The sequence below is a fragment of the Bombina bombina genome, chromosome 2 (genome assembly GCF_027579735.1).
Source record: "Bombina bombina isolate aBomBom1 chromosome 2, aBomBom1.pri, whole genome shotgun sequence".
Classification (NCBI taxonomy): Eukaryota; Metazoa; Chordata; class Amphibia; order Anura; family Bombinatoridae; genus Bombina; species Bombina bombina.
The window spans coordinates 748753714-748780561 of NC_069500.1; the positions used below are offsets into that span (position 1 = coordinate 748753714).

At 39.5% G+C, this 26848-nt stretch overlaps 1 protein-coding gene across 1 annotated transcript in view; it reads right to left on the reverse strand.

The window, feature by feature from the left end:
- Window positions 1–275: 275 nt before the first annotated feature.
- FGF22 (fibroblast growth factor 22) overlaps window positions 276–26848 on the reverse strand; it is a 61517-nt gene continuing 34944 nt past the window's right edge. Inside the window, exons 4-5 of the mRNA XM_053700032.1 lie at window positions 10364–10467; window positions 276–468 (exon numbers count right to left, since the gene is read on the reverse strand). Of these exons, the coding sequence (XP_053556007.1) occupies window positions 277–468; window positions 10364–10467 (296 nt within the window). The 3' untranslated portion in view covers window position 276. The remainder of the gene's footprint in view (window positions 469–10363; window positions 10468–26848) is intronic.

The following is a 26848-nucleotide window of genomic DNA, read 5'->3' on the forward strand; positions in this document are numbered from 1 at the left end:
GTTTAAAATAGGTTTGCGTGTTCTTTTCATGTTTATTTTTGGAGTAAATACATTACTGCAGATTGCACTTACATGAACATATTACAATAAATAAATTGTGTGTGTGATATACTCTGAATACTCCCCATAATACTGATAAGTTACCATCTCCTGCAAAGGTGTTTCACTCACATCTCTAATCTGAAATGCAGTCTGGCCATTATGAGATGGAGTCTTTGTATACAAAGGTAATATGCTTCTCAATTCATATTCTCTTAACAGTTCTGTTCTGCATGATCAAATAGGTAAAGGAAGGAAGTGTGAAGAGGGATGGGTGCGTCGAGTTCTGCTTCCCCTTCGTGCCATCCCATTCCCCTTGAGGGCCAGATACATTGGATGGCCATGGTGACGCCACCTTACAGAAGAATAAGAATGATATCCATTCTCCTCAATCCGTTCATGGAATCTGCAGTTTGGGCCATAGTCTTTCTGGAATAGAAATAAGACAATACTAGTAAGAACCTAATAATGTCCCTCCCCAAAATGTATTTCCTCCATAAGGTGGGGAGAATCCACAAGCCATTATTCAAATGTGTGTGTAACTAATGTCACTACATTTATTATTAGGGGAAAAGCCCCTTTATTAGTATTGTAGTAAAACTTTTATTGGTAACCTGTGGGCTTGGTGTTGTGTATTTAATTACACGTATGTAATTTGTTGTTAGCTAAAGTGCTAACCAAAGGATACAACTACAATTTTATCAACAAATTTATAATTTTCAGGAACTAATAGATATATGTAATACAGATTAAGTATAGTTGCCAACATTTTAAAGCAAACAGTAAGTTGCTTTGATTCCTCCTGCATGGTGTATATAATTCTATTGAGAAACTTCGCTTTCATGAAAACGTTTAGCAGTTGCAACCTTTAAAAGGAAAGGTCTTTCAGGAAACAGGTTTTACATTTTACCAGCTGTAGGTTTTACGTCAGCAGCAGATTCCACTCTTTGGTGTGACTCTTTATGGGACCTGTTTTCGGCTGAATCTTCTATGGAAGATTTTCAAGGTCGCATAAAATTCTTTTATTTGTGATGCTTTTGTGGATTTCATCCTGTTTAAAGTAAATGTCAATTTTGATGCTTAAGTGCCCGGTTTTTAAAAATTCAATTAAAAACAGGGGCACTTTAATTCATCAAAATTTAAATTTCCCTCCTGTTGTGAAAAAAAACTTACCTTTTAATCTTCACAGCAGCTCCAGCTTCCTCTGGTCGTTGCAAGCCATTTCTGATGTCAGAAATGATGGATAAGTCATCCTCCAATCACGGCTCCCCCCCCCCCGGGGGAATCAGTGTCTGATTCAACACTGTGATTGGAGGAAGCCGGATTCCTCATTTTAGACCCAGGAAGAGGCTTTGTAACGGGTGGAGGAAGCTGGAGCTGCTGTGAAGATTAAAAGGTAAGTTTTTTTTCACAACAGGAGTGAAATGTCAATTTTGATGAATTAAAGTGCCCCTGTTTTTAATTGAATTTTTAAAAACCGGTCACTTTAGCATCAAAATTGACATTAAATTTAATTCTAAGAATGTGACATTAGCATTTATGACCAGAAGAGCTTTGTGAATAAGTCTTGGTCTGCACATGGTCCTCTAAGGTTTGTCTTTATCTCTTTCCTTTCAGAGGAAGATTTCTTCTGCCCTGGTTGGATATAAACTTTTCGGTTTCTGGAGAAAAGGGGTGCTTTTCTGCCCCTAGAATATAAGTCTATTAGAAGGAATAGATCTGTTGGTAATTTTTGTTTCAAAAGTCTACTTCCTCCTCACCAAGGTCAGACTCTTCTAGACCTTTTTCTGGAAACCATATTCTATTCTAACATGATCAAGCCCAAGCAGAACAAGAAACCACGTTCTTTCTTCCTAAGATATGGTAAATCCATGGGTTCATCTTAATTACTGTTGGGAATATCACTCCTGGCCAGCAGGAGGAGGCAAAGAGCACCACAGTAAAACTGTTAAGTATCACTCCCTTACCCACAACCGCTAGTCATTCTCTTTGCCTTTCGTGCATGGAGGAAGTAAAGTTTAGGTGTCTGATGGGAAGATTGATTTAACTCCTAGCAAGTTTTTAGGGTATAGCCGTATCCCACGTTAGTCTTTACAGTTGAGCTGTGGTGACTTTAAAGCAGTTGGGAACTTGCAAAGAGGTGCTTGCTGTCCTTTTCTCAACATTGCTGCCCTAGTATGGGATAGCAAAGTTAGTTACTTTGCTATCTGCCTTTGTTCTAGGTCTCTGTGGGGAGATGTGTCCTTTCATACCTAAGGACTGTCTACATGCCGGGCAGCAGAGCAGGTAAGTGCTTTTCTTCCAGGTGGGGAGATATGTGCACTTAGGTTAAAAAGCTACACTACCTTGCTAATCTATTTGGGACAAAAATTAGTTCACCCTGGTGTAAGGGCCACACTAAGGCATGACTGCAGGCACAGTGGTGAGGTCTGTGTTGAGAGACTGTCATTAACCTAGAAGGGTTAATGTGTTTGGGTTCTGTTTTTGTCAGCGTAAGAGGGGAATTGCATGAGGGAAATTTATTCTCCGGTCACAGTGGAAGTGATCCGTTTGTATGTAAAAGTGCTGTTGTGAAAAGTGAGACTTTTTGTTTAAATGTTCGGCATTTGTTTGCAGCGTTTGTGAGTTTTCACTTCGGGTTTTGGCTCCGCCCCCCCTTACTGTAGCGCCGCGGGATGTTTTTATGCCTCTCCTTCATCTGATCACGTGATCAGCCTTTCCTCTAAGTTCCTTTTGCAACAGGGTTTCCATCTTCTCGGCTAGCGTAGTCTACAAAGTTGGAGGAGGAATTCTTGTTATGCTGTGGTGGTAAGGTAGGCGCCTCAATAAACTGAGGTGTGGAGGGAGGTTTAGTCAGAGTGAAAGTGCTCATGTTTTTCTCATAGCACTTGATTACATAAACTCAGCAGGTTGATCGTAATTATTTTAAATTATTTGCTTAACACGTCTGAGGTCTGTGTGGAGTGTTGATCAGGACTCTGTTCAGTTAAACCTGTTTATTGTGTTTAGATACACAAATTGCAGCCCCCATGCAACTTTGTTCCTCCTGTGTCAAACAAACATTACAGGGAAAAGATAAATGTTTCAATGTGGAGCCTAATGCCTCTCAGGAGGATGCTGTCCAGGTATTACCAGGGTAATCTCCTATTTCATCCCAAATCTCTATGGCATCTCACACTGTGTCCTGTGGTTCCTCTCTAACTCCCAGTGGATTGTTTTTAAAGGCAGAGATTGCTACACAGGTATCCATGGTGGTATCTGCAGCTTTAGCCAAATTTCCTAGGATTCAGGGAAAGCGTAAGAGGAAACTTAAGAATTTGGATAGTAAGGTATCTGTTCCAAGTTCTAATTCACAGGTTCCTCATAGATCTGAGGATGAGTCTCATTCTGAAGGTGAGATTTCAGATTCGGACAGTATAATTCCTTTTTCTGACAATGAAGGAGTTTCCTTTAGATTCAAGCTTGAACACCTTCGAGTACTGTTAAAGGAGGTTTTAGCTACCTTGGATGACTCCGATACTCCTGTCATAGTCATTTCAAAAAAACTATTAAGTTTACTAGATTTCTTAGATGTATTTTCCTCTTTGGAAGTCTTTCCTGTGCCAGACCATGCTAAGGAGATCATAACCCAGGAATGGGAGAAGCCAGGAGTGGCTTTTACTCCGTCTCCTGTTTTTAAGAAGATGTTTCCGGTGGATCCTCTATCAAGGATCCTTGGTATACGGTTCCCAAGGGTTGAAGGAGCCATTTCTACTCTGGCTAAGAGAACCACTATTCCTATTGAGAATAGTTGCTCTTTCAAGGATCCAATGGATGAAAAGATTTATGTTCATTTAGGCCTGAGATGGCAACCTGTGGTATGTATCGCCACGGTGACTAGTGCAGCATCTTATTGGTTTGACACATTGTCTGACTCTCTTCAGGAAGAGACTCCTTTAGATGAGACTCAGAATAGGATAATGGCTCTTAAGCTAGCACATTTCTTTATAGCGGATGCTGTTCTACAGGTCCTTAGACTAGGAGCTAAGGCTTCTAGTTTCGCAGTCTTAGCCAGAAGGGCTTTATGGCTGAAGTCTTGGTCAACCGATGTTTCTTCAAAGGTCAAGCTTCTGGCGCTTCCTTACAAGGGGAAGACCTTGTTTGGAACTGGGTTGGCTGAAATCATTTCTGATATTACAGGCGGTAAGGGATCTTTTCTGCCTCAAGATAAGAAGGCCAGACCCAAGGGACGCCAGAGTAATTTTTGTTCCTTTCAAAACTATAGAGAAAACCACCCTCTTCCTCATTGAAACAGGACCATAACAAGCCTTCCTGGAAAACAAATCAGTCTTGGAGCAAGGGAAAGCAGTCTAAGAAACCAGTGGCTGACTCTAAGTCAGCATGAAGGGTTTGCCCCCGATCCAGGCTTACATCAAGTAGGGGCAGGCTGTCTCAGTTCTCTCTGGTCTGGATAAGAGATGTTTAAGACCCCTGGGCTGTGGACATTTTTTTCCAGGGTTACAAGTTGGAATTCAAAGCTTGCCCTCCCAGGGGCAGGTTCCACCTGTCAAGACCAGATAAAAAGAGAGGCTTTCTGGAAATGCGTTCAGGATCTCTCTTCTCTGGGAGTGATTGTCCCAGTTCCAATACTGGAACAGGGTCTAGGGTTTTACTCAAATTTTTTGGGGCTCCCAAGAAGGAGGGAACCTTCCGTCCCATTCTAGACCTGAAATGTCTAAACAAATCCTTCAAGATGGAGACTATTCGTACCATTCCTTTAATACAAGAGGGTCAATTCATGACGACCATAGATCTAAAGGATGCATACTTGCATGTACCCATTCACAGAGATCATCAGAAGTTTCTGAGGTTTGCTTTTCTCAACCAGCACTTCCAGTTTGTGGCTCTTCCTTTTGGCCTTGCCACAACTCCCAGAATATTTTCAAAGGATCTAGGGGCCCTCTTGGCTGTGATACGGTCCAGGGGAATTGCTGTGGTTCCCTACTTGGACGACATATTGGTTCAAGCACCATCTTTTCCTCAAGCAGAATCTCACACAGAGATGTTGTCTTTTCTTCATTCTCACAATGGAAAGTGAATTTGGAGAACAGCTCCCTGGTTCCAGCTACAAGGATAGTTTTCTTAGGGACAATAATAGATTCCATTCTGATGAAGATTTTTCTGACAGAGGTCAGAAAAGCAAAGATTCTTTTCTCTTGCCGGTCACTTCAGTCTGCTGTGCATCCTTCAGTAGCGCAATGTATGGAAGTAATTGGCCTGATGGTGGCTTCCATTGGCATTGTCCCCTTTGCTCGATTTCATCTAAGAACTCTGCAGTTGCGCATGCTCAGACAATGGAACAGAGATTATGTGGATCTATCTCAGAAGATAATTCTAGATCAGGAGACGAAAGACTCTCTCCCTTGGTGGATCTCTCAGGAGCACCTGTCTCAAGGCACTTGCTTTCTGAGACCTTCCTGGGTGATTGTGATCATGGACGCCAGCCTGTTGGGCTGGGGAGCAGTCTGGGACTCCTTAAAGGTGCAGGGACTTTGGTCTTGGGAGGAGTCTGCTCTCCCTATCAACATTCTGGAGTTGAGGGCAATTTACAACGCTCTGATGCTCTTGGCCCCAACTGTCTTTAGTCCAGTTCATCAGATTCCAGTCAGACAACATAACCTCAGTGGCTTACATCAACCACCAGGGGGGAACTTGGAGTTCTTTAGCCATGAAGGAGGTGGCTCGGATCATTCAGTGGGTGGAAGCTCACAGTTGCGGTTCCAGGTCGAGGGATCCTCAGGCCTTTCTGATAGATGCATTGGCAGTTCCTTGGAACTTCAGGGTGGCATACCTATTCCCTCCATTTGCTCCGCTTCTACGAGTCATTGCTCGTATAAAACATTGCTCTGGCTTGGCCTCAAAGGATCTGGTATGCGGATCTAGTAGAGATGTAGTCTCTACCTCCGTGGAGACTACCCTTAAGGAAGGACCTTCTACTTCAGGGTCCCTTCCTTCATCCAAATCTCATTTCTCTGAAGCTTACTGTCTGGAGATTGAACGCATGATTCTGTCTAAGCGTGGGTTTTCTGAGTCGGTCATTAAGACCATGATTCAGGCTCATAAGCCTGTTACTCGAAAGGTTTACCTTAAGATATGGCGAAAATATATTTATTTTTGTGAATCCAACTGCTACTTTTGAAGTATGGTTAGGATTCCAAGAATTTTGTCTTTTCTCCAGGAGGGTCTGGAGAAAGGGTTATCTGTTAGCACTCTAAAGGGTCAAATTTTTGGCTTTATCTGTTTTGTTACATAAACGTTTGGCAGATGTGCCAGACGTACAATCATTTTGTCAGGCCTTGGTCAGAATCAGGGCTGTGTTTAAATCTGTTGCTCCGCCTTGGAGCCTTAACCTTGTTCTTAAAGTTTTGCAGCAGGCTCCGTTTGAGCTAATGCATTCCATAGACATTAAGTTGTCATCTTGGAAGGTTTTATTTCTTTTGGCTATTTCTTATGCTCGGAGAGTCTTTGAACTCTCAGCTTTGCAGTTTGATTCTCCTAAGTTAGGTTTCCTGCCTAAAGTTGTTTCTACAAAAAATATTAATCAGGAGATCGTTGTTCTGTCTCTGTGTACGAAGCCTTCTTCTGTTAAAGAACATCTGTAGCACAATTTGGATGTGGTTCGTGCTCTTAAATTCTTTTTCGTAGCGACTAAGGATTTTCGCAAGTTTTCTGCTCTTTTTGTTTGTTTTTCTGGGAAACGTAGAGGTCAGAAAGTTACTGCTTCTATTCTTTCTTTTTGGTTGCGAAGTGTGTCGTCTAGCTTGGGTATTGGTTCCCAACAGTAATTAAGATAAACCCGTGGACTCACCATATCTTAGGAAGAAAACAAAATGTATGCTTACCTGATAAATTTATTTCTTCCAGATATGGTGAGTCCATGGACCCACCCTTTTTTTTTTTTTTTTTTTATAAGAGTTTTTGACTAAACCTCAGATACCTCCGCACCTTATGTTATTCTCTTTTCTCGATTTCCTTTCGGTCGAATGACTGGGGGTTGTAGGTAAGGGAGTGATACTTAAGTTTTACTGTGGTGCTCTTTGCCTCCTCCTGCTGGCCAGGAGTGATTTTCCCAACAGTAATTAAGATGAACTTGTGGATTTACCATATCTGGAAGAAATAAATTTATCAAGTAAGCATAAATTTTGTTTCCTCCAAATTTGCATGATGATAATGATCTAGATCCATTTCTGGTGAGGGACAGGTTAAGACTGTTTCAGTAGGCGTGGTCTCAGTTCCTATCCCTGGGTGTTTAATCATAGCATCTCAGGGTTACTGATTAGGCTTCTGGTCAAGTCCTCCTTGGGGAACATTTCTTCTGTTTCATGTTCCAAAAGTCCCTGAGAAGTGTTTTTGTTCATGTGTTCATGATCTGGATCATATTTCCAGTAATATATTTGGAATGGAGTCAACGATTCCCCCCCCCCCCCCACACAATCTTTTGACGTTCTAAAGAAGGGGGAAATTTAGCCCTATCTTAAATCTGATACTTTTAAAACAGGAAACCATTTGTACCATTTTACCTCTGATACAACAGAGCCCATTTATGTCCACATTATAGTTTATGGATGAATTCCTCCATATCCCTATTCACAGGGATCAACACTTTTTCTGATGTACATTTTGAGTCCAACAATTTGTTGCTTTGCCACGTCCTGGGATCTCTATTTTTGGTGATTAGAGCGCATGATATTTCAGTAGCACCATATCTGGATTATATTTTGGTTCAGGCTCCATCTATACCTATGGCGTTTTCTCATATCAACAATCTACTGTTGATGGGTCGAAAATCAATGTTTCAAGAAGTTTCTTGGTTCTGCAGAACAGAGTCTCTTTTCTAGGGCTATAACAGACTTCTTACTTATGTTTCTATCTTTCATAGTTCACTGCAGATCCAAGTTAAATATGGTTTGTGCCATGTTACATCCGTTGATAGCTCAATGCATGAAAGTTGTGGGTCTGATGTTAGTAGCCTAAAATACAATTCCATTTGCTTGCGTCCCCTTCAACTATGCATACTAAGTCATTGGTGCAGATATTACAATTGTTTGTCTCAAATGATTCTTTATCAAAAAATCAGGAAACAAGCCAAGCACCAATGGGTAAAAATAAAACTTAGAACTTTATTTATGACATTTAAAAAGAGAATTAAGCGGTAGAGAGTATGGGTAACCCCCAAAAAAAGACTAGATAAAGATAATGCCATTTTACCACTAGCCAGCACTTTCTGCATAAGCCCACCGGATCTACTATCTGTGAGGAGGTAAAGGAAAGTTTTTGCCCTCTTCGGAAGTTTCATCTATGGTAATCTGAAACCTTGCCTACACAACCTTGCCAGCAAATAATGAATTTTTAAACCTTCCGTTTATGCCCCTCTTCTACTGTCAATACAAGTTCCTTTACTTTGGGGATCAATCGCAGCCTTTGGGGTACTGTAGGATAACTCCAGTACGCCCCTGATACTTTGAACACGCCCCTGGCCCTTGCCGGTAGTGACACGCAGGATACGTCACTATACTGGGCATTCATTGGACAGGAGCCGGGTGTGACACGCTGGATACGCCACGGAACTGGTTTGTTTGAACAACCGAGCGATACAAGCCACAGGTATTCCCCGTCTGCAGGAGGACGCCGCTCGATCCGCGGTGGTGGACAGACTGAGGTCTGGAAGAGCGTGCGAATAACTGGTGAGATATGTCTAGCTTCTCCTGTTTTATTCTGGGGTGATATAAAGCCGTGGAGTGGTGTTTGAAATTTTGATCGAAGAAATTTTGTTATATTGGGAGTGTGCATTACGGAAAGGTTTATAGAACTGGATACTTTATCTATATTCGCTCTCACTATCATCTGGCGGTTGTAGGTATAAAGACTGTGCCATTTAATCTATATTAAAGAAATGTAAATTGGGCATTATTTGGAACATGTCAACAGTTCACTTATGAATCCTAAGGTGTAACTTCTTGATAAACTCCAGAGGTTCACATTTAAAGTTTATGTTTCCGGTCTAAACTACAGTGGGGCTTTATATAAAGTCTAGTTGGGACTCTTCTTTGTTTTTTTCAAATGATTCTTTTACAGTCAAAAGAAAACAATCCCTTTTCTGGTAAATCGTTTATTTCAATCCCTCTGGGAGCATTTTGTATTCAGCTGTGCTGGGTATTTTTTACTATGAATGCCAGTCTGGTGGGTTTGGGTTGCGGTCTTGGGGTCTTGAAGAGCGCAGGGGTTGGGTTTACTCAGGACATGAGATTTCCAATCAATATTTTAGAACTCTGCGTTTCCAATCAGACAACATCACAGCTACGGTATAACAATCAACAGGGCAGAGTTTGCAGTTTCTTAGGGATGAAAGAGGTTTGATGAATTTTGAGTACAGCAGAACACAGGGGTGAACATTTTGGGAGGCAGATTGTCTCAACCGTTCTTTTCACACGTGAGAATTGTCTTTGCATCAGGAGGTTTTCGATGAGTGCAACGGTGGGACTTCCTAGAAATCGTTTTTATGACTTTTCCCCTAAATCATAAGCTTTCCACATACTGTGCCACTTTCAGAAATCCACAAGTGGAATTATTAGATGCTCTAGTCGTTTCTTTTTCTCTCTCTCAATTGTCCTTATTCCAAAGATCATAGCTCTATTCAAGCAAGAGCTCTCCTCAGTAATTCTGATTGCTCCAGCTTGGTTCTACAGAACTTTATATGCAGATTTAGTCTAGATGTCAAGTGTTCCTCCTTGGTCTTTTCCTCTGCGCAAAGTTCTCTTATCACTGGGTCCCTTTTTTTCATTAAAATTTCTAGGTTTTTTTATTTTATAGGTTGGTGATTTTAACACATTTTTAGATGCAGTAGTTGTTATGTAAGCAAGAAACCACTTAAAATTTTATTTCCTAAAAGAATTGGTAGTCTCTTGACATTCAGACCTTTGTTCAGTTTCTAGTCAGGATGAGTTGTCCAGCCAATCTCTCTTTCTTGGTGCCTTAATTTGGTTTTAAGAGTTTTGCAGTGTCTTGTAAATAGGGTACTGCCTTAATTTTTCCTACCCATTTTTTCATGGACTCCACAGCTTCAGTATTAGATTCCCAGATGTAATGGCTCAAGGACTGTCGCCACCTTTTGAAAGAAGTCTATAAAATGTATCTCTTCAACTGTTGTTATACCTAGTGTCTTTTTATACACGTGTAAGAACCATAACATTTTCCATTTCTTTATTGTTCTTGGATGAGACACACTTCCATGGTTTTACTACAGTATGTACATTCTCCCCTGGCTATCTCTTTAGGTAATACATACCCTCCCGTAAACCTTCCCGTTCCTGTCCATAGCTAAATAGACGCCACTGCTGACTGAGTGGATTGCCACTATTCCCACACTCACAGAGTGGATTTGGAGTATACCTGAAAAATGGAAGGTTTGCATCAGTGAAATGCTGGGAGAGCTGAATACATACTAAATGGGGACTAAAATGTTTAACTTATTTCTTCAATATTTAATCATCTTATATAATTGTCTAATAATATGCATGTTATTTTGATAATCCTTTAAATACATCACTATATATAACATTTATATAGTGTTAATGTCCAAAATAATGCTCATAAAGTTTTATTCATATAGGTGGAAAGGAACATTTATGTAAAGTGTTTGAAAAAAAGAATATATATATATATATATATATATATATTTATTTATTTAATTGTATCAGTACACTGTACCCATTATATTAAAAATCATCTTGGATGTCTTTACACTACCTCCAACTCAATCTGTCCAAAACTGAGCTGTTCTTGACATTTCTCTTATGGTTGGAGACTATTTTCAACACCCCACCCCAGTTCTGCTGTCTTGGGGTCACACTAGACTCAGTTCACACCTACGCAACATTTCCAGAATTTATCGCTTCCTTACTCAAAAAACTACACAAATAATGATTCACTCCCTCATTTTGTCATGCATTGATTATTGCAATCTACTCCTAAATGGCCTTCCAAAACACTGCCTCTCCTCCCTCCAATCTATTATGAATGATCTGCATCAGCTGCTCCGCTCTGCCAGTCTCTACAATGGTTTCCCATACATTCCAGGATACAATTTTAAGTATTAACCCTAACTTACAAAGCACACAACAGTCTAACTCTCAACTATATTTCCTCTCTCATCGTGAAATATTCCCCATCCCGTCCTCTTCGATCAACCTCTGACCTACGTCTCTCCACTCCCGCCTCCAAGATGTCGCAAGTGCTGCTCCTGTTCTCTGGAACTCTCTACCACAGTCCAAAAGACTGTCTCAAACCTAGTATAGCTTCAGACGCTCCTTGAAAACCCACCTATTCAGAGAGGCTTACCATCTCTCCTCCATCCCTCACCCGAACCAAACTAATACATGAACTGCCTGACTCACAACAGATGTGACAAGCTACCCCAACCTTATGTCTCTGCACCCTATAAACCTGTAGACTGTGAGCTCTGCGGAGCAGGGTCCTCTTCCTCCTGTACTAGATTTTTTTAGTTTGTTATGTATTTTATCACAAATCCTTGTCATTGTATATCCCTATCATTTTACCCAGCGCTACGGAATTTGGCGGCGCTATACAAATAAATGATAATAATAATTAAAAGTCCCCTTGATTTTTTAACAGATCCATCTTGCGGTGACAATGTTTCTTCTATAAGGAAACAGGCTGACATCCAGAAAAGCAATGCTGCTTTAAAGTAAACTAAGGCCATGAGCTTTTGGCATACAAAGGTAACTGTGAATATAGGCACTTACCATGTAATGTCCAATGCAAGTCTCTGTGGTACTCTGCCTCACTGCTGTCCCAGTGGTTTATGGCAGCTTGTTTGAAGTCAGTGGCTGAACCTTCAGGGGATTATTGTGACAACAGCCCTACCTTTACTAAACCGACAATGTTTATTCACAGTATAACAGCTAGTCCCAACTATCCATGGTTCATACAGTGTACTGATCAACAAATAGTTTATTTAACTTCCCTCCTCAGTACAGCGAAAAGTGTTATTTACAGGGTAAAACAGATAGTGATGTTATATACAATCTGTTGTGTTTCCCATAGAGTAACTGTGCTTTATCAATATGTCAGATGGAGTGCAATATCGCTATATATTTTACCTTGTTCCTATGTACTGAGGAAGACAGTTATTAATATTATCACTTATTTGTATAGCGCCTCCAAATTCCATAGCACTGGGTATAAAAGTAGGGATTTACAGTGACAAAATTTGTGGTAAGAAACAGACCTATAAAAGAATAAACAGAAAAAATAGTACAGGTGTTGGAGGGCATATACAGGTTCAGGGAGTGGAGAATTAAGGTTTGGGGTAGCTTGTCATATCGATTGTTATTGGAGCACCAAGACGGTGCAGTTCATATATTATTTTGGTTAGGATGAAAAACAGAGGTAAGATGGTAAATCTCTCTAAATAGATGGGTTTTATAGAGTGACTGAAACTATACAAGGTTGGAGACAGTTTGATGGACAAGGGTATAGAGTTCCAGAGGACAGGAACAGCTTATGAGAAGTCTTAAAGAAGACAGATGGAAGCAGAAATAGTAAGAGTGCAGAGATGTAGATCAGAGGTAGATAAAATATGGTAGTTTAAGGGAGTATTTGAAGATGAGTAAGGAAATAGTTAAGATTGAGATTGTTGAGTGCTTTTGAGGGTTAGGATTAATATTTTGAATTGTATTCTAATGTGTATGTAAGTTCAGAGTCATGTGTGACACCAAGACAGCAGAAATGGCATGTGTTGAGAGTAGAGTCTGCTACAGTAAGATAAATGTCAGGTGTACAGTATCCATGAGATGCTCAGTTTTAGACAGATTGAGTTGGAGGTAGTGCGAACACATCCAAGAGGACAGTGCAGAGCAACAGTTGGTGATCTGGTTGAGTAAAGAGGTAGAGATATCAAAAGAAGAATATAGATGTGGGTATCATCAGCAAACAAATGATACTGGAACCCAAAGGAAGATATGTTTTCCGAAAGAGGATTTATAAATAGAAAAAAGCAAGAGATACAAGACAGAGCCTTGGGGTACTCCTATTGAGATAGTCAAAGGGTTAGAAGATATGCTGTTAAAGGAAACTGTAAATTAGCCGTTTAAAAGATAGAAGCAAACCAGGAGAGGACTGTGTCTCAGATGCCAATAGAATGTTGAATTTGTAAGAGGAGAGCACGATCAACTGTGTTGAAAGCTGCAGAAAGTTCTAGAGGAATAAGTAAGGAAGTAGTGGCCTTTTGCTTTAGCTGATAGCAGATTGTTGATTACTTTAGTGAGAGCTTTTAGAGGTGGAAACCAGATTGAAGGGGATCAAGTAAAGCTTTAGTTGAGAGAGGCCATCATAAACTAAGTGTTCCAATAATTTGGAGGCAAAGGGAAGAGAAAGTAAGGAGATAGGTGTGGTGGGATGAAGTGAGGATTTTTTTAGGATTGGTGTGATTAACGCATGCTTGAATATATCAGGAAAAATAAATTATTTCATTATTCAGTTAAAGCATGACATTTTAAGCAACTTTCTAATTTATTCCTATTATAATTTTTTCTTTGTTCTCTTTATTTGAAAAAGCAGAAATCTAAGCTAGAAGCCAGCCCATTTTTGATTCAGCACCCTGGATAGTGCTTGCTGATTGACGGGTACATTTAGCCACCAATTAGCAAGCGCAACCCTGGTTCTGAACCAAAAATGGCCCCGCTCCTAAATTTTACATTCCTGCTTTTAAAATAAAGATAGCAAGAGAACAAAGAAAAATTGATAATAGGAGTAAATTAGTAGAGAGATCCAAGTAAATGGCAGTTTTATGAAGCTGATGAAAATGCTGCAATTATAGTAAGAGACAAGGTTAGAGAGTAAAGGTGAAGTTAGAAAACTTGGAAATGGCACAGAGGTAAGTAAAGATCAGGTCAATTGAATTGACAGTGGGTTGAATATGTGGTCCACTTGGACAGGCCAAAATAGGTGGTAAAGATAGAAGTTTAAAGGCTTCAGGCATGTTAGGATTCTTTCTCAGTGGGTATATTAAAATCCTTTAAGAGAGAAAATGTGGAGCCAGGCTTTAAAGTGGTCTAAAAATGATGATGCTAGATCAGAGAGCTATGAGAGAGAGGATTAAACAGTAGCAGTTTTGAATATAATATCCAATATACTTATATTTACAAAAAAAATTATAGTAAAAGCCAGTGGAATATGTATATATGCTTTGCATGCCCCATACACCAGCAATCAAACTGGGTCGGCTCAAATATTTAGCACTGGTTGACATGACACGTCACCGCCAACTCTCTGGGTAAGCACAGTGTGTAAATTCTGGTGCACTAGGTATGTGCATCATATGTCAATATGCTGCTAAAACAGAACTAGAAATGCCTCAAAATTAAAATGCACTCATGCACACTTCAATTTAGACCAGTATGTCCTATTAGCAAAGAGCTATTATCCCTTTCAGAACAGAAAACTCCTTACTTGACTTAGAATAAAAAAAAAAACAAGCACAAGAGTCTTGGCCTTGAACTTGGTATATGGGGGACAATAATAATACAAGGGCCAATAATAATACAAGGGCCAATGAGGAGCTGGAGATAAGCTAGGTGACACAAACTATATGTGGTGGACAAAACGGAACCTGGAGCATAGTTGGGTATGATAGGCAGAGATTATCCATGGTAAGGAATATATAAATTAGGATTTGAGTGAGTAGACAACTAATTTTATATAGGCCTCATACAAATAAATCAAGTGGCAGAAGTATTGCAGCAGGGACACTTTGCCAGTTTGTTCTATAGACTAGGCTTAGCTGCCTAGCAGTATAGCTTTTAATGTTTTCTTGGTTTTTTTTTATAAATAAACATAAATCAATAATTATTTGTGGCTGGCAATTGCCTATACTATAGTTAGTAGTATATATTAGCTATATTAGTACTGCTATTATAATTCAAATAACTTTTTCATTGCAGTTGGGGGCACAGTGGGCTCCTTCCAGTTTGCTGTATAAGTTAGGCATTTTGGTCTAAAATAATAAATATAAATATTGTTTTTCTTAGTGGCTGGCTATTGCACACTGTGTATACTAGTTAACTAACTATGGGCTAGATTACAAGTGGAGCGCTAATTTATAATTTGCTTATATACATATATATTTATGTGTATATCCTATATAATAAAAGGCTAAGCATGTTTGTCCAAAGCAGTCATACGCAGTTGAGACTGCACGAGGATAAACATATCTGGTCTTTAGGATCTGACAGCAGAGAAGAGAGGGTGTGCGGAAGCGGCCGTTGCGGGGGAGCTTGGTCAGCGGGAGTGCCGTGATGGGGCGTGCCTGGGGCATGGTCGGGCGGAGCGGCAGTGATGATGGGGCGTGGTCGATCAGGAGTGGGCGTGGTCTGAGAGAGCGAGAGAGAGCAAAAGAGAGGGGGGGAGAGAGTGAGCAAAAGAGAGAGGGAGAGAGTGAGCAGAAGAGGGGGGAGAGAGAGCAAAAGAGAGGGGAGAGGGGGAAGAGAGAGCAAAAGAGAGATAGCCAAAGAGGGGGGAGAGATAGCCAAAGAGAGGGGACAGAGAGAGAGCTTAAAAGAAAGGCAGGAGAGAGAGCGCAAAAGAGAGGGGGAGAGAGAGAGCAAAAGAGAGGGGGGAGAGAGAGCAAGGGGTGGGACCGCTGTACTACAAAAAATGGCCCGTGTACACGGGCTTTAGGACTATAGTACACATATAAACACATAAATATATTCATATACATTTAAATTTGCTGGCCATTACTGCGCGACTTACCCCCTTCGCTGCGCTAGTTCTCATATTGTGTCTGACGGTATGAGAACGAGGCTCTCATTGGAGCCTATGGAAGTGCGCTCTAGTGAGCGCAAAGCTTCCGTGCATCGCAAACACACCTAACGTAATACCAGCGCACATTTGTGTGCGCTGGTATTACTCAGTGGAGCGCAAATATCACTTTTGGGAAGGTGATATTTTGTGCTCCACTTGTAATCTAGCCCTATATATCTTAAATATAGACTATTAATGCTATAATTCAAATAATTGTGGGCGGGCTCCTGCCAGTTTGCTCAAAATGCTGTGCTTTGTTGTCTAGCAGAATATTAGCATATTTTTTTAGTGGCTGGCTATTGCACCCAATGCATATAGCTAAGATACAGTACTACTGCTATAATTCACTTATTTTGTTTATTGTAGTGGGGGCATTATACTTACTACTGATACTGAGTGGGCTCCTGCTTTTCCATTCACTTATTATTTATTAAGTATATTTATTCCAATATTTTAACGTTCACAGAAAAAAGCACAGTAACCAAATCATATAAATCCTCTTTTTGTGTGTCAGAGAGCCCAACAATAAACAACTAGTGGCTATTATATTAATCTGTAATATAATTGTTAGTCTGCCACCACTACCATCTGTAACATCACTACCAGTGCAGAGTCTGTGTCTGCTTCCACTTGTCTAATGCACTTAAGTTAGACAAGCACTGTTGCCTCTCCTTAACAGAGACAGATATAATTGTCAAGGCCATTGCCTACTGCTTTGGCAGCGGCAACAGCAGCAGGGACATCTTCAGCATCTGCTTTATCAGGTAATCCCATAACCACCAGGAGTAGGAAATATGCAAGCCCACCACTAGTAGCAAAATCATTAGCAGCAGTAAGGGTCATCTAAGTCCACCCATAAAAGTAAAGAGGACAATGAGGGGAAATTAAGGTGTAGGTGTTGAATTGACATTGTTTGGCTCTAAGCCTAGTAGTATGATCGGGAGGGGTCTGACATTACCAAGCAGCTGTGGGAGAGTCTCTCGACACATGCAACCATTCAGCAGCTCCTTCATCCTCCTGACAAGTGCTGCTAAGTCACAGCCTATAGAATGAACTGGCCACTCGGGGGGAGGGGCCCAACAGGTGTGACTGGGTCCTGGAGTTCTGCCAATGGTAGTAAAGCCCAGGACGTGAGGAGGGCAGGCAAAGCCGTTAACAGGGGCAGACAAAACAGGCAACTGCTATGGCACCTGCCGCCTTCCCTCCACTCGCCTTTCAAATACAACTTTTCTGATGCAGTGGGTCCTTTTTTTTAAATTATAATTAAATTATAATTTCAATCATATATAGTATTCGCAATATAAAGATTTAGAGGGTGTGTCTCTTCCTACAATGAGATACTTTCCTTTGGTAGCTCAGTGCATGGAGGCGGTGGGTCTTATGGTAGCTGCTTCAATCACAGTTTATTTTGCCCCTATTCAATTGAGACCCCTCTAATGGCTATGCTACCTCAGTGGTCAAAGAATTATCTACATTTGGCACACCGATTGCTTTGGATTTCTCCGTCAGTCAATCTTTTTCTTCAGGTCACAAAGTATGTCTTTGGCCCTTAGAGCATCCTTCCTTCATCGGTCTTGGTATATTGTGCCAATGAATGCCAGTCTCTCAGGCTGGGGGGCAGTCTGAGTTTCTCAAAGAGTGAAATTAATGTGGTATCCTCTAGAGGCAAGGTTTCTAACTAACATTCTGAAACTTCGAGCAATCTTCGGGCTCTTCAGCCTTAGGCCCTAATGAAGGAGGAATAGTTTATCTGTTTCCAGTCAGACAACATCTCGGCGGTGGCCTACATAATTCCTCAAGGGGGTAACTGCAGTCCACTGGACATACAAAAAGTGTCTAATTCTCTGTCTTGGACAGAGAGGAATCATTGCTCCCTATTGGCAATTCACATACCAGATGTGAACTATTGGGAGGTGGATCATCTCAGCAGTCAATCGGTCTATTCCAGAGAGTGGTCTCTCCATAAGGACACTTTCGATCATTCAGTGATCAAAATGGGCTTACAGGGCATAGATCTGATGGCCTCTCACTTAAATGTCACGCTTTCAAGCTATTGTGCAAGATCAAAAGATACAAAGGCTCACATAATAGTTGCCTTGGTATGTCCATGGGACATTCATCTAGCATACCTGTTTTCTTTGTTTGTTTTTCTTCCAGGAGTAGTATTGGATTAAACAGGAGTCAACATCATTAATATTACTTGCAACAATATGATGGTAAAAAAATGGTTTATTAAGCACAAAAAAATAGCAACGTTTCGGGAATAACTTCCCTTAATCATGCAATAAAAATACTGATACAAAGTATCCTTATATACCCAACCACCACAAGGTGGCAGTCAAGGATATTTACAATATTAACTCTTTCAGAACCAATATTTTGGCATCATAGCTCATTTGGATACTAAGTGACCTTACTCATTAAGCAGCATATTTTACAAAAAAGGCTATTTCAAATATTTGATACATTTAAATCATCAGAAAATGTCACAATGTATATTACAAGAAAACATTTCAGCAAACAGATTTATGTACATTCATAAAAATACAGAAAGATGCCTGTTCATGTCATCAGGTTCCATGGTACCTAATTCAAATATCCAAAAACACTCCACAGGAGGTCTCTATCCCCTATTTTTCTTGGTCTAGGGACATATTCAATCATTTGGAACCGTAGCTGGTTAACAGCATGGCCCATTTTGGAAAAATGGCAAGATACAGGTGCAGGTTTATTATTTGTTCTAACCATACTTTTATGTTCAATAATCCTATCTCTGAAAGACCTCGTGGTCTCACCCACATAGCCACGCCCACAAGGGCATTTACTCAAATAAACAACATATTGGGTATTACAAGTATAGAACCCCTTTATGGAATATTTTTTTGCCGGATGAGAAAAAGATGACCCTTTAATCATGTTTCCACAGGAGGAACAGCCAAGGCATGGAAAACACCCATTGTTCTTACTGGTCAAATACCTTTGTTTGTTCAAAGCAGTAACAGAGCCAATATCAGCCCTAATTAATTTTTGATGAATATTAGCACCTCTTTTAAAGGCCGACATAGGAACATCTATGAACTCAGGTGTATCAGGGTTACATTTAGCCAAAATGCCTCATTGTTTTTTAATGATATTTTGTATCAAATAACTTTGAGAGTTGTATTCAGAGACAAAGACCATCCGCCAACTTTTGGGTTTTTAGTAGGGCCTTTCTTAGGAACCAATAGGCTCTCTCTAGAGATATTAGAGACCATATTAATTTCCTTTTCAATCAAAGTCTGCGGATAACCTCTCTCAATGAAAGGATCCCTCATTTCCCTAAGTCTTAGATCAAACAACTTCTCATCCATAACAATTCTATGAACCCTTAATAATTTACTCCTGGGTAAAGCTTTTAAAGGGCTAAGGGTTGAGCGCTATCAAAATGAAGAATGCTATTACAGTCAGTGGATTTCCTAAATAAATCAACTTACTGTAATTCTATTGGCTGATTAGAATAGCCAATATAATTACAGTAGCTCTTATTCTATTGGCTATTCAAATCAGCCAATAGAATTAAAGTAGCTTGCATCCAATTGGCTGATTTGAATTTGAAGGCTCAAATCAGCCAATAGGAATTCAAGGGACGCCATTTTTAATCGCGTACCTTGAATTCCTATTCAGTGTACGGCGCGATCGTATGAAGAGGATCATCCACGCTCCGGCTCCGGTCTTCAGTTCCAGCATCGCTGATCTTCAGTTCCAGATGGACGTGTGGGTGATGGGTTGTAATGGGGGGGGGTTCGTTCTTTTTTTTACAGGTAAAAGAGCTGATTACTTTGGGGCAATGCCCCACAAAAGGCTCTTTTAAGGGTTGGTAATAGAGCTGATTACTTTTTGTAATTTAGATTAGGGTAGGGAAATTTTTTTATTTTGGGGGGCTTTGTTATTTTTTTTTTTTAAGTTTTAAAAGATTTTATTGAGATAAATTACCTTCAGGTACAAAAATAAAATAGAAATTGTGCTTGGAGCATGCAGGCTCCTACATAACACGTAAACAGATAATCCAAGCAGTTCAAACATTCAAGGTTGGTATTTGTTCAAATTATGTAGAGTAAACATAATATAATTCTCTTCAAAGTGAATAGATTGGTAAAGGAGGGGGAGGGGGAAGGGAAAGAAAAGAGGGGGGGGAGGTAGAGTGGGGTGTAGGAGGTAGAGAGAGGATTTCCGTCCTAGGAATAAACAGTGTAGAGATATCTAACTTGCGTTTGCCCCAGTATTCGGGGACCAAGTCATAGCGGGTTTGCCAGTCTGCCCACACTAGTTCAAACAGGTCTGAGTTATTTAAAGTGTAAAAGATATTTTTCTCCATGTTGTAGATATAGGACATGTAGTTTAAAATGTATGACCATTTTGGGGGAGTCGTGGTTTTCCAAGATTTGGCTATCGCCGCTTTAGTAGATGTTAGTAAATAAATGCACAGATATGCTTGGTGTTTGGGTAGGTCTCGGATACCAATGTGGAGAAGGGCGTTTGAGCGGGTTTTGGGGAACGCTATGCCTAAACCGGCTAGTGTTCGAAAGCAGATATTCCATAAGGGTCTTAACCTAGGGCAATCCCACCATATGTGTAAGGAGTCTCCTTTTTTCCCACAATTACGCCAGCACAAATGCGAAGAAGATCCATAAATTTTGTTAAGTCTAGTGGGGGTAATATACCAATGCGTTAGGAGTTTGTAATGGGCTTTGTTATTTTATTAGGGGGCTTAGATTAGGTGTAATTAGCTTAAAATTCTTGTAATCTTTTTTTTGTATTTTTTGTAATTTAGTTTAGTGTATTTAATTGTATTTTAGTTTAGATATTTGTAGTTTATTTAATTAATTTATTGATAGTGTAGGTGTATTTGTAACTTATGTTAGGATTTATTTTACAGGCAATTTGGTAATTATTTTAACTAGGTAGCTATTAAATAGTTATTAACTATTTAATAGCTATTGTACCTAGTTAAAATAAATACCAAGTTACCTGTAAAATAAATATAAACCCTAAAATAGCTACAATGTAATTATTAATTATATTGTAGCTATCTTAGGGTTTATTTTATAGGTAAGTATTTAGATTTAAATAGGAATAATTTAGTTAATATTATTTAGATTTATTTTAATAATAATTAAGTTAGGGGTGTTAGAGTTAGATAGGGTTAATATAGTTAATATATATAATATAATAACTATATTAACTATATTAACCCTAATATAATTAGGGTTAATATAGGTGGCGGCGGTGTAGGGGGGTCAGATTAGGGGTTAATACATTTAATATAGGTGGCGGCGGTGAAGGGGGATTAGATTAGGGGTTAATACATTTAATATAGGTGGCGGCAGTGTAGGGGGATTAGATTACAGGTAAAAGAGCTGATTACTTTGGGACAATGCCCCACAAAAGGCCCTTTTAAGGGCTGGTAATAGAGCTGGTTACTTTGGGACAATGCCACGCAAAAGGCCCTTTTCAGGGCTATTTGTAGGGTTAGACTTAGGTTTAGTGGTAGGGAAATTTTTAGTATTTTAGGGGTTAATAAATTTAATATAGGTGGCGTCGGTATAGGGGGATTAGATTAGGGGTTAATAATTTTAATATAGGTTATTTCCACACTTGCGCCGAAACCTGTGCCGTATATCGGATCGCGCCCTTTATGCACAAGATATACCTGTAAATTTAAAAGAATTTATTTCTGATTCTATTCAGAAGTCTTTGTCTGCCATCCCGCCTTCTAAAAAACGTAAAAGGTCTTTTAAAACTTCTCATAGAGTTGATGAAATTTCAAATGACCGGCAACATACTGATTTATCCTTCTCTGATGAGGATCTATCTGATTCAGAAGATCCTGCCTCAGATATTGACACTGACAAATCCTCTTATTTATTTAAAATGGAGTATATTCGTTCTTTATTAAAAGAAGTGTTGATTACATTTGATATGGAGGAAACTAGTCCTCTTGATATTAAAACTAGTAAACGTTTAAAATCTGTTTATAAACCTCCTGTGGTTATTCCAGAGGTTTTTCCAGTTCCTGATGCTATTTCTGATATGATTTCTAAAGAATGGAATAGGCCTGGTACTTCTTTTATTCCTTCTTCAAGGTTTAAAAAATTGTATCCTTTGCCAGCAGTAAGATTGGAGTTTTGAGAAAAGATCCCCAAAGTTGATGAGGCTATCTCTACTCTTGCTAAACGTACTACTATTCCTATGGAAGATAGTACTTCTTTTAAAAATCCTTTAGATAGGAAACTTGAATCTTATCTAAGGAAGGCTTATTTATATTCAGGTCATCTTCTTAGGCCTGCAATTTCTTTGGCTGATGTTGCAGCTGCTTCAACTTTTTGGTAGGAAACTTTAGCGCAACAAGTATCCGATCATGATTTGTCTAGCATTGTTAAGTTGATTCAACATGCTAATAATTTAATTTGTGATGCCATTTTTGATATCATCAAAATTAATGTTAGATATATGTCCTTAGCTATTTTAGCTAGAAGAGCTTTGTGGCTCAAATCTTGGAATGCTGATATGCCTTCTAAGTCCAGATTGCTTTCTCTTTCTTTCCAAGGTAATAAATTATTTGGTTCTCAGTTGGATTCAATAATTTCAACTGTGACTGGGGGGAAGGGAGTTTTTTTGCCTCAGGATAAAAAACCTAAAGGTAAATCTAAAGCTTCTAACCGTTTTCGTTCCTTTCAACATAATAAGGGACAGAAATCTAATCCTTCCCCAAAGGAATCTGTTTCCAAATGGAAGCCTTCCTCAAATTGGAATAAATCCAAGCCATTTAAGAGATCAAAGCCAGCCCCCAAGTCCGCATGAAGGTGCGGCCCTAATTCCAGCTCAGCTGGTAGGGGGCAGATTAAAATTCTTCAAAGATGTTTGGATCAATTCGGTCCAAAATCATTGGATTCAGAGTATTGTCTCTCAGGGGTACAGAATAGGATTCAGAGTAAGACCACCTGTAAGAAGATTTTTTCTCTCACGCATTCCAGTGAACCCAGTAAAGGCTCAGGCTTTTCTGAAGTGTGTTTAAGACCTGGAATTATCAGGGATAATCATGCCAGTTCCGTTTCAGGAACAGGGCCTGGGGTTTTATTCAAATCTATTCATTGTCCCAAATAAAGAAAATTAATTCAGACCAGTTTTGGATCTAAAGATTTTGAATCGATATGTAAGAGTACCAACTTTCAAGATGGTGACTATAAGGACTATTCTGCCTTTTGTTCAGCAAGGGGATTATATGTCCACAATAGACTTACAGGATGCATATCTTCATATTCCGATTCATCCGGATCACTATCAGTTCCTGAGATTATCTTTTCTAGACAAGCATTACCAATTTGTTGCTCTTCCTTTTGGCCTAGCAACAGCTCCAAGAATCTTTTCAAAGGATCTCGGTGCCCTACTCTCTGTAATCAGAGAGCGGGGTATTGCGCTGTTTCCTTATTTGGACGATATCTTGGTACTCACTCAGTCTTTACGTTCTGCAGAATCTCACGTGAATCAACTAGTGTTGTTTCTTCAAAGACATGGTTGGAGGATCAATTTACCAAAAAGTTCTTTGATTCCTCAGACAAAGGTAACCTTTTTAGGTTTCCCGATAGATTCAGTGTCCATGACTTTGTGTCTAACAGACAAGAGACGTTTGAAATTGGTTGCAGCCTGTTGGAACCTTCAGTCTCAGTCATTCCCTTCAGTAGCTATGTGCATGGAAGTTTTAGGTATCATGACTGCAGCATCGTACGCGATCCCCTTTGCTCGTTTTCATATGAGACCTCTCCAGCTTTGTATGCTGAACCAATGGTGCAGGGATTATACAAGGATATCACAATTATTATCCTTAAATCCCAATGTTCGACTTTCTCTGACTTGGTGGTTAGATCACCATCGTATAATTTTAGGGGCCTCTTTTGTTCGTCCAACCTGGACTGTGATCACAACAGATGCAAGTATTTCAGGTTGGGGAGCTGTTTGGGCATCTCTGACAGCACAAGGGGTTTGGAAATCTCAAGAGGCGAGATTACCAATCAATATTTTGGAACTCCGTGCAATTCTCAGGGCTCTTCATTTTTGGCCTGTGTTGAAGAGAGAACCGTTCATTTGTTTTCAGACAGACAATATCACAACTGTGGCATATGTCAATCATCAGGGTGGGACTCACAGTCCTCAAGCTATGAAAGAAGTATCTCGGATACTTGTTTGGGCGGTATCCAGCTCTTGTCTAATTTCTGCGGTTCATATCCCAGGTATAGACAATTGGGAAGCGGATTATCTCAGTCGTCAGACTTTACATCCGGGAGAATAGTCTCTCCATCCAGATGTGTTTTCTCAAATTGTTCAGATGTGGGGGCTTCCACAAATAGATCTGATGGCTTCTCATCTAAACAAAAAACTTCCCAGGTACCTGTCCAGGTCCAGGTGATCCTCAGGCGGAAGCAGTAGATGTGTTGACACTTCCTTGGTGTTATCAACCGGCTTATATTTTTCCGCCTCTAGTTCTTCTTCCATCATGGAGCAATCGTTTGTGCTGCTGGTGGCTCCAGCATGGCCTCACAGGTTTTGGTATGCAGATCTTGTTCGGATGTCCAGTTGCCAACCTTGGCCACTTCCATTAAGGCCAGTCCTTCTATCTCAAGGTCCGTTTTTCTATCAGGATCTCAGATCATTAAATTTGAAGGTATGGAAATTGAACGCTTAGTGCTTAGTCATAGAGGTTTCTCTGACTCAGTTATTAATACTATGTTGCAGGCTCGTTAATCTGTTTCTAGAAAGATTTATTATAGAGTTTGGAAGACTTACATTTCATTGTGTTCTTCTCATAAATTCTCTTGACATTCTTTTAGAATTCCTAGAATTTTACAGTTTCTTCAGGATGGTTTGGATAAAGGTTTGTCTGCAAGTTCCTTGAAAGGACAAATCTCTGCTCTTTCTGTTTTATTCCACAGGAAAATTGCTAAACTTCCTGATATTCTTTGTTTTGTACAGGCTTTGGTTCGTATGAAGCCTGTCATTAAATCAATCTCTCCTCCTTGGAGTCTTAATTTGGTTTTGAAGGCTTTACAGGCTCCTCCATTTAAGCCTATGCATTCTTTGGACATTAAACTACTTTCCTGGAAAGTGTTGTTCCTTTTGGCCATCTCTTCTGCTAGAAGAGTTTCTGAATTATCTGCTCTCTCTTGTGTATCTCCTTTTCTGATTTTTGATCAGGATAAGGCAGTTTTGCGGACTTCATTTAAATTCTTATCTAAGGTTGTGAATTCTAACAACATTAATAGAGAAATTGTTGTCCCTTCTTTGTGTCCTAATCCTAAGAATTCTTTGGAGAGATCTTTACATTCTTTGGATGTGGTGAGAGCTCTGAAATATTGTGTTGAAGCCACTAAAGATTTTAGGAAGACTTCTAGTCTATTTTTTATCTTTTCTGGTTCCAGGAAAGGTCAGAAGGCTTCTGCCATTTCTTTGGCATCGTGGTTAAAGCTTTTGATTCATCAAGCTTATTTGGAATCGGGTAAAGCCCCGCCTCAGAGAATTACAGCTCATTCTACTAGATCAGTTTCCACTTCTTGGGCTTTTAAGAATGAAGCTTAAGTTGATCAGATTTGCAAAGCAGCAACTTGGTCTTCTTTGCATACATTTAGTAAATTCTACCATTTTGATGTGTTTGCTTCTTCGGAAGCAGTTTTTGGTAGGAAAGTTCTTCAGGCAGCTGTTTCAGTTTGATTCTTCTGCTTATGATTTAAGTTTTTATTTTTATTTTTTGAGAATAAACTTATAATTGGGTTGTGGATTTATTTTTTTCAGCGAAATGGCTGTTTTTATTTTGTCCCTCCCTCTCTAGTGACTCTTGCATGGAGTTCCACATCTTGGGTATTGCTATCCCATACGTCACTAGCTCATGGACTCTTGCCAATTACATGAAAGAAAACATAATTTATGTAAGAACTTACCTGATAAATTCATTTCTTTTATATTGGCAAGAGTCCATGAGGCCCACCCTTTTTTATGGTGGTTATGATTTTTTGTATAAAGCACAATTATTTCCAAATTCCTTTGTTGATGCTTTTTACTCCTTTCTTTATCACCCCACTTCTTGGCTATTCGTTAAACTGAATTGTGGGTGTGGTGAGGGGTGTATTTATAGACATTTTGAGGTTTGGAAAACTTTGCCCCCCCTGGTAGGATTGTATATCCCATACGTCACTAGCTCATGAACTCTTGCCAATATGAAAGAAATTAATTTATCAGGTAAGTTCTTACATAAATTATGTTTTTCAATGTATTTTTGATGTGTCCAGACCTATGAGGTTGCGCTATCCCAACGCGTGTTTATTTTCAACTTGTAAAACGAGCGCTACATCCAATGCGCGCAAACAACCGCGATAAACCCAATATTGCTTTCATGTAATTGTTAGCGTATTACTCATAATCTGGACCTATATGTCCAGAAACAAATATAATCAACACATAGCATGATGAATGAAAGATAGGATTAGATATAGGGCTGTATCACCTGCTAATAGGCTAAAGCAGATGGGAAATATGCACTGGCAGCGAAATGTATGAGTCTTACATTAATTATATCTAAATCTACAAGGGAGACAACAAATGCTATGGGTAGGGTGGTATTCATAACTGAACTGAGTGTGTCTACTAGTTATTCATATGACAGGACATTATTTTTTCAAAAAACTATTATAGCTAAGGTAGATCAAGAAGTGTATATTTACATATTAATCAAGAAATGAGAAAGGCTAGTGGAGAACTCTAAAGAGGTTAAATTATTCAAGGTTATTCTAGGTTATACTAGTAAATAACTAGGACAAAACCTCAGCACTCTTTCAATATAAAACGGTACCTAGGCAATTGCTTGGTGCAAAACAAAACAAAACCAACACAAAAAAATAAAAAAAGGGGAGAAGAACAAAAA